General features: G+C 36.6%; 2 protein-coding genes across 3 annotated transcripts; one reads left to right on the top strand and one right to left on the bottom strand.

Annotated features, from left to right (window-relative positions):
• Positions 1–786: 786 nt before the first annotated feature.
• On the top strand, positions 787–2,787 carry LOC149400646 (STAY-GREEN-like protein). Its single transcript, XM_089610887.1, has 5 exons — positions 787–1,118; positions 1,200–1,364; positions 1,688–1,846; positions 1,937–2,083; positions 2,158–2,787. Exons 1-5 carry the CDS (start codon positions 966–968, stop codon positions 2,305–2,307), a joined length of 774 nt encoding a protein of 257 aa, XP_089467013.1. The 5' UTR covers positions 787–965; the 3' UTR covers positions 2,308–2,787.
• A 3,367-nt stretch (positions 2,788–6,154) lies between these two features.
• Positions 6,155–10,816, bottom strand: LOC149400645 (TOM1-like protein 3). 2 transcript variants are annotated; one of them, XM_089612132.1, is made up of 11 exons: positions 10,530–10,816; positions 10,391–10,426; positions 9,829–9,970; positions 9,646–9,724; positions 9,213–9,311; positions 8,993–9,106; positions 8,674–8,819; positions 8,038–8,119; positions 7,521–7,606; positions 7,253–7,447; positions 6,155–6,957 (listed from the first exon to the last, which is right to left on the bottom strand). In XM_089612132.1, exons 3-11 carry the CDS (start codon positions 9,936–9,938, stop codon positions 6,456–6,458), a joined length of 1,413 nt encoding a protein of 470 aa, XP_089468258.1. In that variant the 5' UTR covers positions 9,939–9,970; positions 10,391–10,426; positions 10,530–10,816; the 3' UTR covers positions 6,155–6,455. The 2 variants fall into 2 exon arrangements, with proteins under 2 accessions (XP_089468258.1, XP_089468257.1); XM_089612131.1 differs by lacking the exon at positions 10,391–10,426 and having other exon boundaries at positions 10,530–10,815.
• Positions 10,817–15,125: the final 4,309 nt, after the last annotated feature.

Below are 15,125 nucleotides of genomic sequence, written 5' to 3'. Positions count from 1 at the left end.
CTAGGATTCCTAGCTTTTGGAACTCAAGTACGATTTCAAAAATCGTTTTTCAAGTTTTTTTTACAAACTGTTTTACCAAACGCATAAAAACAGTTTAGTTTTTTCTAACAACAAAAACAAGCTTAAATAATATGTGCCAAACACGCCCTATATGTCTAACGCCCCCATATTTTTATTATTATTAAAATTCGTATCTCTTTAGTTTTGGAGTATGTAAATTATTCTTCGTCAAATATTCAATAAATGGAAATGTTACGGTAAAAATTTGCTACCAACTATATCAAGGCATTGATAATATTCAACAAAACAATAAAATTATCAAGTCAATGATCAATTAACAATTTTTTTAGTGGATTAACAATGTTTCTAAAAGTAGATTCATATTTTCATTTATTTGACGACAAGATGTTTAGTTTAATTTTCTAGTTATAATTAATTTCAAACTTCTCTAAAAAAAGGTTATCAATTTCAAACTCCCGTGAATATGTGATCTTAGGAAGAAGCTCTCCGGAGGTAATAATTTTTTTATTTATTTTTATTTATTTATTTATTTTACTTATTTTACCTATATGGTGACGTGGCACTTTCAACGTTATCCAGAGGTTATCTTAAACCGAAGTGAATGATGACGTGTCACAAGTTTGGACTCCGCAACCAATCAACAACAATAGCCTGTTCAGTTTACTTTATTATACTCTTCACTCTGGTGTAAATACAAATAAAATACTTCGATAAAAAAAAAATACAAATAAAAAAAAATTTAAAAGTTTGTGTGGTTGAAATGACATCAGATATAGTGAACATCATTTGCTTCACACCACACGACTAAAACTATGAACACCAACTCTCCACGAGTTTGGTGTGCTTTTCTTTTTATTTTTTCTTTCTCTTCTCTGTGTAGAACAACAATGGTGAGATAAGGAAGAGAATGAGGGTAAGAAGAAAGTGTGGTCGCAGTGAGTTATATGGCCTGCCATTGTTCTTCCTCTTCTTCTTCCTCTTCGTACGCTTCTGTGCAGAGGAATCACAAGGCGATCGTAAAGCCGTCCAAGAGACCCAACTTTCTTCTCGTCTGTTCCATAAATAGCGACAATAATAACAATACCGTTGTCTCCGAGGTAATTTTTATATTTATTCTCATTTATGAAATGAATGTGCGTCAGGTAATGAAGCCGTTACGCGTGTTTGGGTGTTATTAGGCTGTGAGGCTTTTGGGCGGTCCGGCGAGGTTTGAAGCGTCGAAACTGAAAGTGGTGGTGAAGAACAAGTATTCGGAGATAATCCCCAGAACTTACATTCTCTCCCACTGTGACTTCACTGCCAATCTCACCTTGACTATCTCCCACGTCATTAATCTCGAACAGGTAAAATAATTAGTGACCTCGGATACCATCAATCAGAATGCTTTTATTTTCTTGCACCAGTCTTCATCAATTTATTCTATTGTTGTTGCTTATTTGGAGCTTAAAACTAGTTCTTCACTGGTTTTTGGCAACAAAATGTAATTAGCGACATTGCTAAAATATGCACTAAAAAGTAGCTACAAATTTTGAATGAGCAATCTTTCAATGTGAAATGCTAACCACCCGATAATAAGTTCATACCTAAATCCTGGTTGGAGGCTAAGATAACTGGCCGTTCCATAGTGTGATGATATAACATATGATGAATATATGGGATTGAACAGTTGAGAGGATGGTACACAAAGGACGACGTGGTGGCAGAATGGAAGAAAGTCAACGGCGAAATGTGTTTGCACGTCCACTGCTTCGTCAGCGGTCCAAATCTCTTGTTCGAGCTCGCCGCCGAGATTCGCTACCGTATTTTCTCCAAGGAATTGCCTCTTGTCAGTACTTCACTCTCGACTTTTTTGTTTTTTCCCCGAAAGCATATTTTTCGTGGATGCAACGACTAATTAGCTTATACGAAAAACCAGGTTCTGAAAGCTGTAGTTTATGGAGATGCATTGCTTTTCGCAGAGCACCCTGAGTTGTTTGACTCGTTGGTGAGGGTCTATTTTCATTCCGGCTTGCAAAAGTACAACAAAATGGAATCTTGGGGTCCACTAAGGGACGCTATAGAGGTACTAATTTAATTTCACTATTTTGTGATCTCTTGTTGATTTTCTAAGTCGAGCGAACGATGGTTGATTTTCAGGGGAGACAAGAGGATCGAGTTATTCAAAGGTTGTTGAGTACGAATAGTTCCGCTACTTCTTCTACGAGTGGTGACGATTCGCCTGCTCGCTCCAACAAAATTGGAAGCCGAAAATCTATATTTCAAGCTCTCTTTGCTTTCCTTCTTTGACACTTCGTTTCACACACACAACGACAAGAAAAGAAAAGAAAAGAAAAAAGGTAATGCATGTGTATATGTATATTTATTTGACGAGGCTCGATGACTGCCACGCCGTTGAAGAAGAGAAGTGAAGATGGTTCATTGGAAGGACTTCGAAAAGCCAAAAACCTGCTCTGGCTATTGATATCTTTGGCAGGGATTGTCTGTTTCAGGTGGACATTTGATTTGATTTTTTTTATTGGAATCATGTCATAAACTCACAATTCTTTGCAACTTTGAGCAGTTTATTTCTTCTTGTGCTATCTCCATCGTTGCGCATTCTAATTCGTTCCTTGTTTGTTGCTTCATATAGTGTCTTCTTCACTCTGTTCTGATCACCACTTATTACTGATTATATGATATTCAATAGGAAAATCTGGATGGAAATGACAAAAAAAAGTGAGTGTCAATACTGTTGGTACACATGATGTTATATGTATTCTATAGAGAAAAAGAGATCCATTCAAGTACTCATTTATAACTTGTTGGTCGAATTTTTCATAGCATAATCCCCTATGTTATTTACATAGTCGCAATATTCACAGAATATTCTAAGAACATTATTGAAATAATATCAGAAAATTAGGAAAATAGCCAAAACGTTTGACATTGCTAAATAGCCAAAATCTTAGGTAAATAACCACTTTCAGATGTAAATCTTAGGTAAATAACTAACGTTTGACAAAATTAGACTTAGAGTCTCTCCAGATGTTTTCAGACTTCCTTGGCAGTCTTGTACTTCGCTAATTGAGCACCGATCAAGTTGGTAACATAATTGTTAATTCACGTGATTATCTTCGCATTATCAGTCTCCCAAACATCCAATAGAGTCGCAAAATCATCGGCCTTCTTATCGAAAGGCTTAGGCCAACAACCCGTTACATAACTCCACATTCATTTTCTACGCAAAAAATTCCTTATAACGTAACTCAAATATGAGTAATTTTTTCATCCAGTTGAACTTCAATCGCCTAAAAGGAATCATCTCCACGACCCGTCTTATCGAAAACACCAATCCAAACACTCTAAAAACGAAATCCAAACAAACATAGAGAAACTCCCAAATCGAAATCCAAAAACGCTATCACCAACGCATCCAAACAACACAAATAAAGGACAGAACAATCACCCAACCAATTACGACATCCACAAATCGAGAAAAGGAGGCGAAAATACCAACTGTACGGACGAAAAACGTATCGATCCGCGAACAAAGCCATGGGTGGAGAAGATGGCTCTGATACCATGAAAATTTAAGGATTCAGAGAGAAGAGAGAGTCTGGATAATGAATTGTCAAAGAGGAGATACAATAGTCTGAGTATATAAGCCTAATACAACTAAGTAAATAAAAGAATGAAAAAAAACCCTACATAAATATAATAATGACAAATATATTATGCTAATAGTTTCATCGGGGGACAGTCTTCTTTGGCTCGCTCCACGTCTTCACACTCACCTTCCGTCATCTCGTCATCTGTATCGTGTCCCAATTTTTACGATTAAGGTTTGTTTATTATTGTCATTTTAAAAAAAAAATCGTTGATTAACAATCTGTTCGTTCATGAAAGATTGGTTCGGGTATATGATGCAACTTGAAATTGGCAATGCAATCAAGAATTACAAAATCTAAACTGCCAGGGTGTTGGAAAATTAGTGTTCTTTAAATAATTGTTTCTTGAGATATTCTCTAGCAGTTTCCAAGCTCAAATATCTCCATAGAATGTATGGCGTGCTAAATATTAATAAATTATGACTTTGCAGTTTCATCGCGACAATCAACATGGCGTTTCTGACCATAGTTGCTGATCAAATGCTCTGATGAAATGTTGGAGACATGACTTGACAAAAGTTGTGATGGAAACTGTTGTTACGTTATGTGTTGGCTTATTTTTCTACTGCAAGTTGTTAAGAGAAGATGTCGGTCATCATACTTCAGGATAAGTAGAGACATCTTTCTCGTTGTGCGCATACTGTATTTCTGGCAAGTTTTTTGTTTTGCCTGATCGTATCGCTGAAGACTTTCCTTGATGATCTTCACGCATTTATGGGTAAGGAAACCCTAGTTTGACTTCTAGATTTGTATGACTGCTATAATAGCCGATTGCTACCCCCTTAGTAGTTTTTGACATTTTATCAAAATACCTAGGGTTCCTAGACGTGCACGACTGGCGGACTGGGAGACCATTTGTTTTAGTAAGAGCGATGTAATTCTACAAACACTATTCCAGAGTGTTTGTGAGATTGGGTTTTGTGATTGCGTGATTGAAGTCTTCACGTGCGTTTAGATTGAAGCTGACCAAGCATCATGGCGTGTTTGAAGAGCGGAATTGAGAGGGGTCTCAAATTCAAGGGGAGTCTCTGATTTGGTCTTCACTTGTAGTAATAATTTCTAAGGCATTGATATTTGTATTATTCATATAAGTCCTTGTTTGTACTATTGACTACTTGATAGTCAAATCATTTCCACTGGCTGTGAGCCTCCAGACGTAGGTGACGTTGCACCGAACTAAGTAACCATATTGTGTGCCTTTACTTTTACGCACATATCGCTGCTACATTGTGTACGACATTTTGCCTTTCACTCTAAACATAATTTCAGAAACTTTTGTAAATTACTATGAGAAAGAAATCTTCAATTATCTTTTGGATAATGCCAACCATGAAGTCACACTTGTTAAACACTGAACTATGAGAAAGAAATCTTCAATTATCTTTTGGATAATGTCAACAATGAAGTCACACTTGTTAAACACGGAAAGGTTCATGATTTTTCTTAATAATTTCTTATAGTTCAAATATATATATATATTGAGTTTGTGGGGGATGTCGCCCTTAATATGATTATGTGTAAAAATTTATTGTCATGTGATGGGTATTATAGCTATTTTGAAATAATTAAAACTTATTAAATCACTAGCCAGCATAAAAATAAAAAAATTCAACGATGAACATGTAGATAAAACCACATATTGCAAGACACCAAAGGTGCTGAATTTGTTTGATGGAAAATGCGAGGGTTTTAAATTTGGTAATTGAAAAAAAACTTACAATTACTTGGATCAATTTCATTTTCTGGCAGATGTTCATGACCTATCAGTTCAACTGAACTCTCTTGTCTGCAAAATTTTCATGTACATATATGATGTACTGAAAATAAATTTGGTCAGTAAAGCAGAAGTGTAATGAAAGTTAACGAGTTCGTGTATGTATGCGGAGAAAACAAACAAACAAAAGCTAGTTTGTACTAAACCATACCATCCATTGCCATTAGAGTAGAAAAATCCAAGCCATGAAAGAGGGCGCGAAGGTTCATAGCTTCGAAAGTATTTATGTACAAGTGATGATCTTAACATTAATAAATAGACTCTACATAAAGAAAATGGGAGTGATGCGTGAAGATATGGAGAAGATGCAAAGAAAATTAGAGAGTCGTGTGCCGAGCCTGACTCGTGGCGGTGTCAAGCGCAGGATTTTTGGTATGATTCTCAAACAGCTCAAGCATTCGACGCAACGCCTCGTTCTTCATAGAGGCCTCGTTTTCAAGTAATTAGATGGTTACTTGTGCTCTTCCATGGCTCTTCCTCTCATCTTTTGCTTTGTTGCTCATTTGTAAGAAGAATAAAATAATACATACAATAACATCATAACCACGTGTGCTCTTCCCTGGCATGTTTGTTTTCTTATAGTCTGCTCGTTAATCTCATCGGTTCCATAGCTTGAATCGTATTAAATGTAATTTATTCTCGTAGCTGGGGAAACAATGTAACACCATCATCTGTATCCAGTTTTTATATTCCAACTAAAAAAAAAACCAGAGAAAATCCAATGATCTCATGAAAAATAATATACTCTACAGAAGAAAGTATAATTTGGGTAATCTAATGATAGTATTGGTGAATTAATAAAGAAAGCGGACCAGAGGAAAAAAGAAAACGAAAAAGAAAAGCGACGTGAATATATTCAAATTTATGTGCAAAATATAACGCAGGTCATCTCAAACACAACAAAGAAACAGCACGAACGAGCCGACCAAAACCCGAAAGGCTCATATCATCATCCAACTACTACAAACAAATTATTTAATAACGCAACGATCCTCGAAAACAGTGGGCGGGGGTCAGTAGGGGCGGTTGTTGGGCTTGGAAGGCGAGGACGACTTGGCTTTGGCGAAATCCACGAGGTCCTTGAACAGAGCATCCTCCGCCGGTTTCACTTCCTCCTTGAGGGAGAGGCTGTGCGTGGGTCCCACGAGGCCGTCGGCGCCGCTTTGGGTCTCGAAGAACTGTTGCCTCTGATTGTACCTTGCTGGCGGGGGCGGGATGGAGCTGCCTCCGCCGGGCTCCGCAGCGCCAAACGACATCGAGGCCGTCGGATTTATGAAATCGGAGTACGGCGGCGGCGGCGGCGGCGGAGGCTGTGGGGAAGAGGAGGAGGAGGAGGAGGGAGAGTGGTGCTGCTCCGGCGTTTCGTGGGGTCCGCCGGACTTGCTGTAGCTATCTCCGCTGAGATAGTCGACAAAGCTCGCCTCCGTCGCTACGGGCCTCTTTGATGCCGGCGGGGGAGGAAGGAATGGGCTCGCCCGTGCGGGTTTCTGACCCTGCAAATTCTCTCTCGATGATCTGTCGAATCGAAACACGCGATTTTGTTAACATCTTCTGGATACCCAATTATAATAATTACCAAGAAAGCTAGGGCCTGAATTTGCACGACTAAGCCTGTTAGAGACCCTCTCTCAGTGGCCCCAAGTTTTTTAGTCCAATTCTATTCATACAATTTATGAGGCTCCTAACTGAAATTCTGCCACGGGTTCTAGGAAAAATTTAAAGGCGAATCTGAAATTCGAGTGAACACAATGCAAGACAGTAAAGGTACAAGAGAGGAAAGTAATAAAAATTTGCATGTGAGCAATTATACCTGAGAGCAAGTTGGGAGAACTCGTCTTCTGATTCGTCATCCTCGTGGCTGACATTCACAAGCGGTACTACCGAAGAGGCTGCTGCTTCTTTCGGGGCAGAAGTGGGGGTACCTTTTGCAATTTCATCGTGCCGGCTCAGCACACGTTGAAGGTTATCATTCAGCGCCAATCCTTGACATAGAAGGTCCTCGTTTCTGCGGCGAGATCCGTAGATTAATACCATCAAACGTAAAATACAGAGAGAGAGAGAGAGAGAGAGTCTCTTACGTGGTGTTATTCACTAGAAGCATGACACGCGTTTGATAAGAACGACACTGATCAACAAGGTCCACAATGATCTCGTCCTTCACACCCTGTCAGAAACCACAAACATAAGACCTAAGAACAAAAACGAGCTTGAAAATGGATGTGCAGAGATTGACAGACTCAGATAAAGGGACAAAAATTAAGATTACATTAATGCAAAACTGTTGGGCGATAAGACCCTAAATCTTTCATAACTCGGAATTCAGTTATTAGATAGTTTACACATACAAAGTTATCAGTTAGTTAAGAAATTATAAACACATTAAATCCTTAAAGAAAGAAAGAAATAATTAATAAATAAAATCCTTCAGCTTCAGATTACTGCTATCAGAAAAATGCCCAAAACAAACATTTTAGGGCAATCGACAAACCCACTCGATAGGACCAGAAAACAATAAATGAGATTCAGCAAAATCGAGGTTTCTTGCATAATTCAAGGATAGTTCAGATGTTGTGGCAGTATAGTAGTATTTATTACCTGGGGATTCTTAGGATCCAAAGCACCAAGCATATCTGTCAAAACATCAGCCAGTCCTTGGGCATTTTTAATCTCCAACAAACTGCAAGATTTTGTTACAGGCGAAATATATTAGATATCCCATGGCTTGATAAACAAGTAAAGTGAAAATAAAATACTTGCAATTTCAAGTCGCGAGAATCAATCATGTTCTGCAGCAATTTCACAGGGTAGTGATAAGAACCTTCGAATTCCATTGATAAACGATAGAAATTACAAGATAAACCCGGAGATTCGAGACGCCAAGAATTCTCTATCCTACAAAGGCTAGGCCTAAACCCAAACTCATTCTGTCCTAAATGATTATTTCCAGCTTCTGCTTATACTTGATAGACTAACATCTCGTGATAATACTAATTCTGACCCTAACAGTTAACTAATATTCCATTGCCTAAATTCCTCTTGAAACGGAAGGGACTTTAGGTATTGATGAAAGTTGTTATCTAGGTGGCAATACCTCGATAGGGAGATTGAAGCACGAACTACATCTTACAAAAAAAAAAAGAAAAAAAAGGAGAGAGCGAGAAAGAAATCGATATTGGTGTCGAGGCAGTTATGGGGATAAGAATCAAGAGTTAATTAGCATCGAGAAAGTACCTAAGACCGGAACTATCAGACTGAAGAGAAGCCTCGATAACAGCATCATCGAAATCAGCAGCAGGGGAAACTATCGGCTGAGTCTGCGGTGGTGTAAAGAATGGAACACTGTTCTCTTCTTTAGGTGGAAATTCCACTCCAGCAGCCTGTCAAAAAGATTATATTTTTATGCATATAATCATAGAATAACAAAAAAAAAAAAAAACAAATCTCCGAATGAATGCCAACTTCAGGCATACCTATAGAAACTTAAAGAAAGAAACAGATATGTTATTATTCCACTTCACATGCAGAACTAATGTGTAGCGAAACAAATTACCTTGAGTTCATTAAAGGCAGCATAGTACTGAGGATATCTTCCCCTCGCCCCCCCAAAAGCTTCTTGCCACGTGTCTATAAGGATTAGAATCTTTTCTCTTACATTCAGGTCTGGCTGCAGAGTTTAAAACAAATGTAATTGTAATTAAATATACAAATTCGTGTACCGTCGTCACATGGTTGGTAGTGAGAAAGAAAGTCAGCGCCGAACGTATGTTTACCTTTTTCTTCACTATTTTAACCATGTCATGTAAGATATCACGCTCAATGATCAGCTGAAAAACGTTCTCGCCGCAATTTTTGCTGACGGTCTCCAAAGCCTGAAATAAGACACCAGCAAAAAAAAAAAAAAAAAAAAAAAAAAAAAAAAAAAAAACACTACATTAAAATCACTCAATGCGTGTGGTCATAGTAATACCTTACATGGGAAATGTCAAATATCTTAATAACAAGAATCTAAAAATTCTAATGAATTACGTTGGCATGGAAAAAGCACTAGCGATAACAGAAGTAACTGAGTTTCAATCAGCTAATAACTGTAAACCAACAATTTCAGAAAATTGAAAAGAAAAAAAGAGCAACTATGTGAATTGGATGTGAGATACACGTAAAACATAAATCAATCAGCGAAAGTAGACAAAAGAATATACTCACAAAAAGAGCCAGGAGTTGAATTTTCGGGTTTTTACTGGCGAGGCGCTTCTTGAGTATCTTTAAAGCATCTTTTGTCTGCCTGAAATTTCAAATTCAATTCATCGGCACAAATCAACATGGGCATTCAACAAATAAAAATACCAAAACCAATTCCGGGATCAACAAATGTGAGAAAACTAATACCCAGGTTCCATGTTAAGAATATCACACAGCTCAATGTTGATTGCCCAGTCTGGACCGATCAGCATATCACTTGTCGCTCTCTCGGCGCAGGCTGCGGCGTTACCGGCCATTTTCTCTTCCTTTTCCTTTCAATCGAATCTTCCTGTATTTAGTCCCAATTTCAACAGAATAATTATTACGTTTGAAATAAATGAACACTGCCAGAGGGTTAGTTCTGAAACTGGGCCAAATTTTAGGGGTTTTGTCCCACCATTATTTTTTCTGACCCCACGAAGATAAACTTAATCTCATGAAGTTAAACTAACTAACAGAATTCTTGGTCCCTTTCATAAGGCAATAATAATCAAATTCCCAAAATCAAAAGCTGGGAATGAATGAGGACCGACAAAGAAAGGCGATCGCAATTCGCAACCCATTTGCTGATCGAGAAAGCGTGAAAGGGCGAATCTAGAAACACCTCGAATTAAATAGCGATCGCCAATTCATTTAGATTAGCACCAAACCGATTGTTAAACCTATAACCCTAATATAAAATTTGAATCCATGTTGATTGAGCGAGTACCTGAAGGTCAGTCGATACTTCTGTTCATTTCCCAAACTTTTGATCGCACGCGCAAAAAGAGAATTGGAAAATAATAAAAACAGAATTACAATTCACAAAAGCTAGAAATGAACGAACGACAAGAGATTCTTGTTATTACCTGAAAAGCCCAGAAAGAGATTTAAGATCAGAGAGCTTGATTTGAAAGAATTGCAAGTCTTTAGCATAAGAGAGAAAAACGGGGACAAAATATATAAGAAAGAAACTAAAAAAAAAAGGGGGACTTTTTATTTTATATTTATTTATTTAGTTATCAATGAAGTATTTTCTTGGGTTTAATTGGTTTGGTGGCTCTATTTATTTCATTTCCTTCGTCTCACTTCTTCCCGTTCATTAAACTAATTTTTTTTTTTGTTTGGTTTTGAAACTTTAGCAAAATTCAGAGTGGATAATAAACTTGAGACTTTAGAGTTAGAAGAGTGTTAATTAAGGCAGGTACGGATAATAACACCTTTTCCTCATAGTCTTAAGTCTAACATCAAAGCTTTTTCCACGTCTACATTTTGTATTTATTTATTTTGCCCTTTCAATGCCCATTTTTTAGTTTACATCATTTGTTATTACTAATTACCATAATGCCATTTATTTTGGAAATGGATAATTCGTTGGTTAAGTAGAAGTTTGAATCCTAGTCACCATCCCTAGCAATCGCTGCAAAACCAAGTTTGAAGGGTGCACCGATATTAACTTTGAGTCTCCTTATGGGGTCTCTCCCTCTGCCTCTCGTAGTCCAAGAGATACACTTGCAACAATATACATATTATCGTTGGTTCAATAGCTTCCAACAACGCAACATGACTCGCATACGAGATTTGTAGCGAAGAAGGGAAGTGTCATTGAAGATTGCCTCGTTTTTACTCCTCCAAATTTTCTGAATATTTAATGACGAAATTATCTCCTCTTATGTCGAAGTTGTTCTCGGGTATATGAGGACCACACTTAATGATAAACCATGAGTTCACTCTAATCAAATATCTAGCGGAACTATTATCTTTGGAGCCACTTGAATCTCCGACCTTAGAAGCCACTTAGAAAAGAGTTTACTCAGAGCAATATATAAAGTTATCGAAGAACCTTGGCGCACAGTAATTTTGAATTAGTTGTTAGATGACAACATACTCTCCAAGTTTGAGTAGTACTCTCAAGATCGACCAAACAAATGTTTCATATTTCAATCCCAAGTTATTTTATTATTGCTCTCTAAATTTCATGGTTTTTCTTTGAGTTAGTCTTGAATCTTATGAATGAATTGTTAGGATTCTTTCAAAGGAGCGCACAAATCATCTTCCTTCTCGACAAGAAAGTACGATATAGCAGTTTGTACGCTGAAGGATTATTCATTTATTAATAATTAAAGAGGTTACTATAATCATTTTTCGTTCTTATTGTCCATAGTTCTATCCATGCTATTTGGATTGAGTATTATTTAGTTAGGAATAAGACTTTCATGAAATATATTTGTATCCCAACTTTGGTTTTAACCGCTTAATCATGTTCACACGTCATAATATCGTTCCAACGAGGATTTGAATTTATGTGATTGCCATCAAATTCAAGGTACCGGAAGTTATTCATTAAAAGTCACACAACTTTGATTTTCAATGTTGATATTGTAGATCTTTGATTTCATCCGAATTTATGAGGTATTTGTTTGATTTTTTTAATAAATGATTCTATCTCCTATGTTTGATTTTGAGAATATATAGTTGATCAAGAGTTTATTTTGCTATCCCAAGTTGTAAAGAAATAGACGAAACTCTGCCAACTTTTCGTGAAAGGTTTAGGTCTATCCCAAGTTGGATACTCCTATTGTTCAACGAAGATTGAGTACCTAGAGGAAAATTTCCTTCCTTACCCTGATATCTTGGCATTTATTTGAAAACGTCTAATGGATCGATCAAGAAGAGCACTTTTTTGTGATGAAAATTATGTATCGCCATTGTCGTGCACCTCGTATATAGAAACGAGGATATTACCCTATGAAATATATATGCGAGGTTTCTCAGGAACCTTAGTCTTATCAATGTCTATATGGGCACCCAACCAAACAAGCTCCCCCGTCCTCTTGTACAAATCCTTGGCATATTTGTGAATTTCCTTGAGTGGTCGCTTGGAGGCTATTTCACGCAAAGCTAAAAGGTTGTAATCATAGGGCATGCTCGTATCACTTCCTCCCTTAGGGTCGACCGAACCCTTGAGTGAGCCATACTAGGGAACTCTTGCAAAGCATTTGAAGGATTTCTCAAGTCAATACCCTAGAAGAAAGCCATGTCCATGACCCAACGAAAGAGCGCAAGATCTTGTCTAACAGTCATGATACAAAATTTAGAGTTAGGGCTTTGGTGGTGCGATGGAAATCAAAGAAATGTCCAATGTCGTACACCTGAAATCCTCAAAGTTGTAAAGAAAAAAATGCTTACTAATAAAAAAATATAAAATTCTGGTTGATTTTGCATGGAAACAAAAAGACAGTCATAATCTTGAGAATTTGGAATCGACCAAGATAGAAGAATGAGAGAGGCAATGTGAAAGTTTTGAAGTTAAACATGCACTAGTATTTATACTTAGGAAAACAAAAGGGCACCAATTTTAAAAGCCTTTAAGAAATTAAATCAGGTACGTGAATTCGAGTTAAAATTATATTTTAACACCCCAATTTTATTATATTTTTTGCTTAAATTAAACTATATAATTCTTTTTCATATTCGTCCCCTTCTCGGGAAAAAAAATTCTCACGACTTCGTTGGGCTTGAGAATGGTGGTGGTTTTTTTTTAAATTTTATATTATGTGTGTGTATCTCATTCTTTTGCTATTGACAACTAAGTTACGGTAATTAGCGATTTAAATCCGTAAATATTTTAGGAGAGCGCCATAAAAGTTAATAAGAAAATGGATGAAATGATGTAATTACTTCAAAATGAGATGTATAATTTTCTGAATGCCTCACGTTTGAAATCTTTTCTCAAACACATCACGAGTTAAATATTCAAACAAAAATGTTGCAACTGTTTCTAAATAGAGACGAGACTTTCACCTCTATATTTTTCGCGACTAAAACGAATTTCACCGTGACTTCTGGGATTACAGCTGCGACAAGTGTCGCGGCTATAGCTTATTTGTTGAAGTAATACATAAAACTCTCTTTTGTTTTCGCATATATTGTCACTGAAAAATAAGAATGAGGTAAGGGAACGAGGTATTCTTGGAATAAGAATGAGAAGAAGTCAAAGTTTGAAGTAAGAATATCTAATTAACTTAAATAATAAAGTATTTGTAGAATAACTAAGATAACGAGATAGTATAAGAAACAAATTTAAAAGGAGATAACTAAGATAATTTCCACATTAAAAGAAGCAAGCAAGAAAACAATGGCAATGGGGAGATTATAATGAAAATAATGACCAATAATTATGTGACTTAGTTTGAAATCAATTAAATAAGCTTTGACCCTAATTTGGCAACCACTATTGTCTATGTCAGCTGATGTGAAATACGTTAAATTAAATATCACCCTCGTGTGTATACTATATATAAGAGTATAAAACTATATAATGGGAAAGGGATGGGATCCATTGGTAGACCCTGAACGCGTGAAGAGTAGTCCGCGCTTTAAACCGTGTAAATAATGGGAATGAATATGAGAAGTCCAATTCCTATAATAAAATGAATTATAATAAATTATTAGAGAAGTCCGCATCTGGGTTGATCTGAATTATTTGACCTAGCCCGTCAAACAAGAAAAAACGTGGATTGACCGGGTTTAAGGGTCTTTTAACATTTTTAGTATACACATTATTCCTCATTATTTCTTATTTTTTTGGTTGGAGTGAATAAACTTTATAGCAAAACTTGAGGTACATATGTATCAATCCTCATTCAGAAAATTATAATAAAAGAAAAACTTTTACTCTCTGTAGTACCACACTGGCAGATATATTAATTACGTACAATTTTAGTTAAGCAAGACTATAACAAATTAATTACTTACAATTTTCGCTATGAAATTAAAGCATATATACTAGCACAATGTTTTGTTGATACTGAAAGCCCTTTCTCCGGAACCAAAGCGACGTACATAACACATTATTTACATCAGTATTCCCGAAAAAAAATCCAAAAACCTGGTATCAACAAGATCTCCCCTTATATCGAACACGTAGGGGTACTCGTCGCAAGCTTCGAGCCCGTTCCACGGGGCAGTCCTCGATTGAGGCCCTTTGAGTCATAAACCTCGATCCCGTTCCATGTGGTTGTCTTCTTACGATATCAAACATGCCAACATGCTTTTTCAAGATGTTAGAACATGATGAATGACATATTGGGTAAGTTTTGTCAAACAAAAAATCAACCAAATAAACGTTACAACAATCCATCCCTTCAAATTATATATTTTTAACTAATTCATTGTTGAATTTGTGGATGTAGTAGGAACATTGTGTCCAAACTACACGTTCCAGCATGAGTGTAAGAAGGATGAAAGAGAGTGTAACATGTTTGTAAGCAAAAATAAACGACCCAAAACGTGCGTGAGAGAGATTATAATTTGTAAGGAATTAGTGACATTACATAAAAAAAAAATAACTAGTCACAAGGAGAATTAGGGTTTATGGTACCCTCACGAGCTCTACATGCTATTACAATGCATGCCAATCGAGTAAATAATAGGATAATTTACAAGAATACCCCCTGAACTCT

This window comes from Urtica dioica, chromosome 4 (genome assembly GCF_054948205.1).
Source record: "Urtica dioica subsp. dioica isolate 48M chromosome 4, U.dioica_male_clone48M_v1_H2, whole genome shotgun sequence".
NCBI classification, from domain to species: domain Eukaryota; kingdom Viridiplantae; phylum Streptophyta; class Magnoliopsida; order Rosales; family Urticaceae; genus Urtica; species Urtica dioica.
Note: the sequence above shows the minus strand (reverse complement) of the source record. Positions and strands in the feature narration are given on the sequence as shown.

Coding starts and splice junctions, on each gene's coding strand:
- LOC149400645 (XM_089612132.1), bottom strand. CDS start 9,938: ATGGCCGGTAACGCCGCAGCCTGCGCCGAGAGAGCGACAAGTGATATG. Junction 9,107..9,212: donor TTAAAATAGTGAAGAAAAAG/GTAAACATACGT, acceptor TAAACTCTGCAG/CCAGACCTGAATGTAAGAGA. Junction 8,820..8,992: donor CTGCCTTTAATGAACTCAAG/GTAATTTGTTTC, acceptor TCTTTTTGACAG/GCTGCTGGAGTGGAATTTCC.
- LOC149400646 (XM_089610887.1), top strand. CDS start 966: ATGGCCTGCCATTGTTCTTCCTCTTCTTCTTCCTCTTCGTACGCTTCT. Junction 1,119..1,199: donor ACAATACCGTTGTCTCCGAG/GTAATTTTTATA, acceptor GGGTGTTATTAG/GCTGTGAGGCTTTTGGGCGG. Junction 1,847..1,936: donor TCTCCAAGGAATTGCCTCTT/GTCAGTACTTCA, acceptor ACGAAAAACCAG/GTTCTGAAAGCTGTAGTTTA.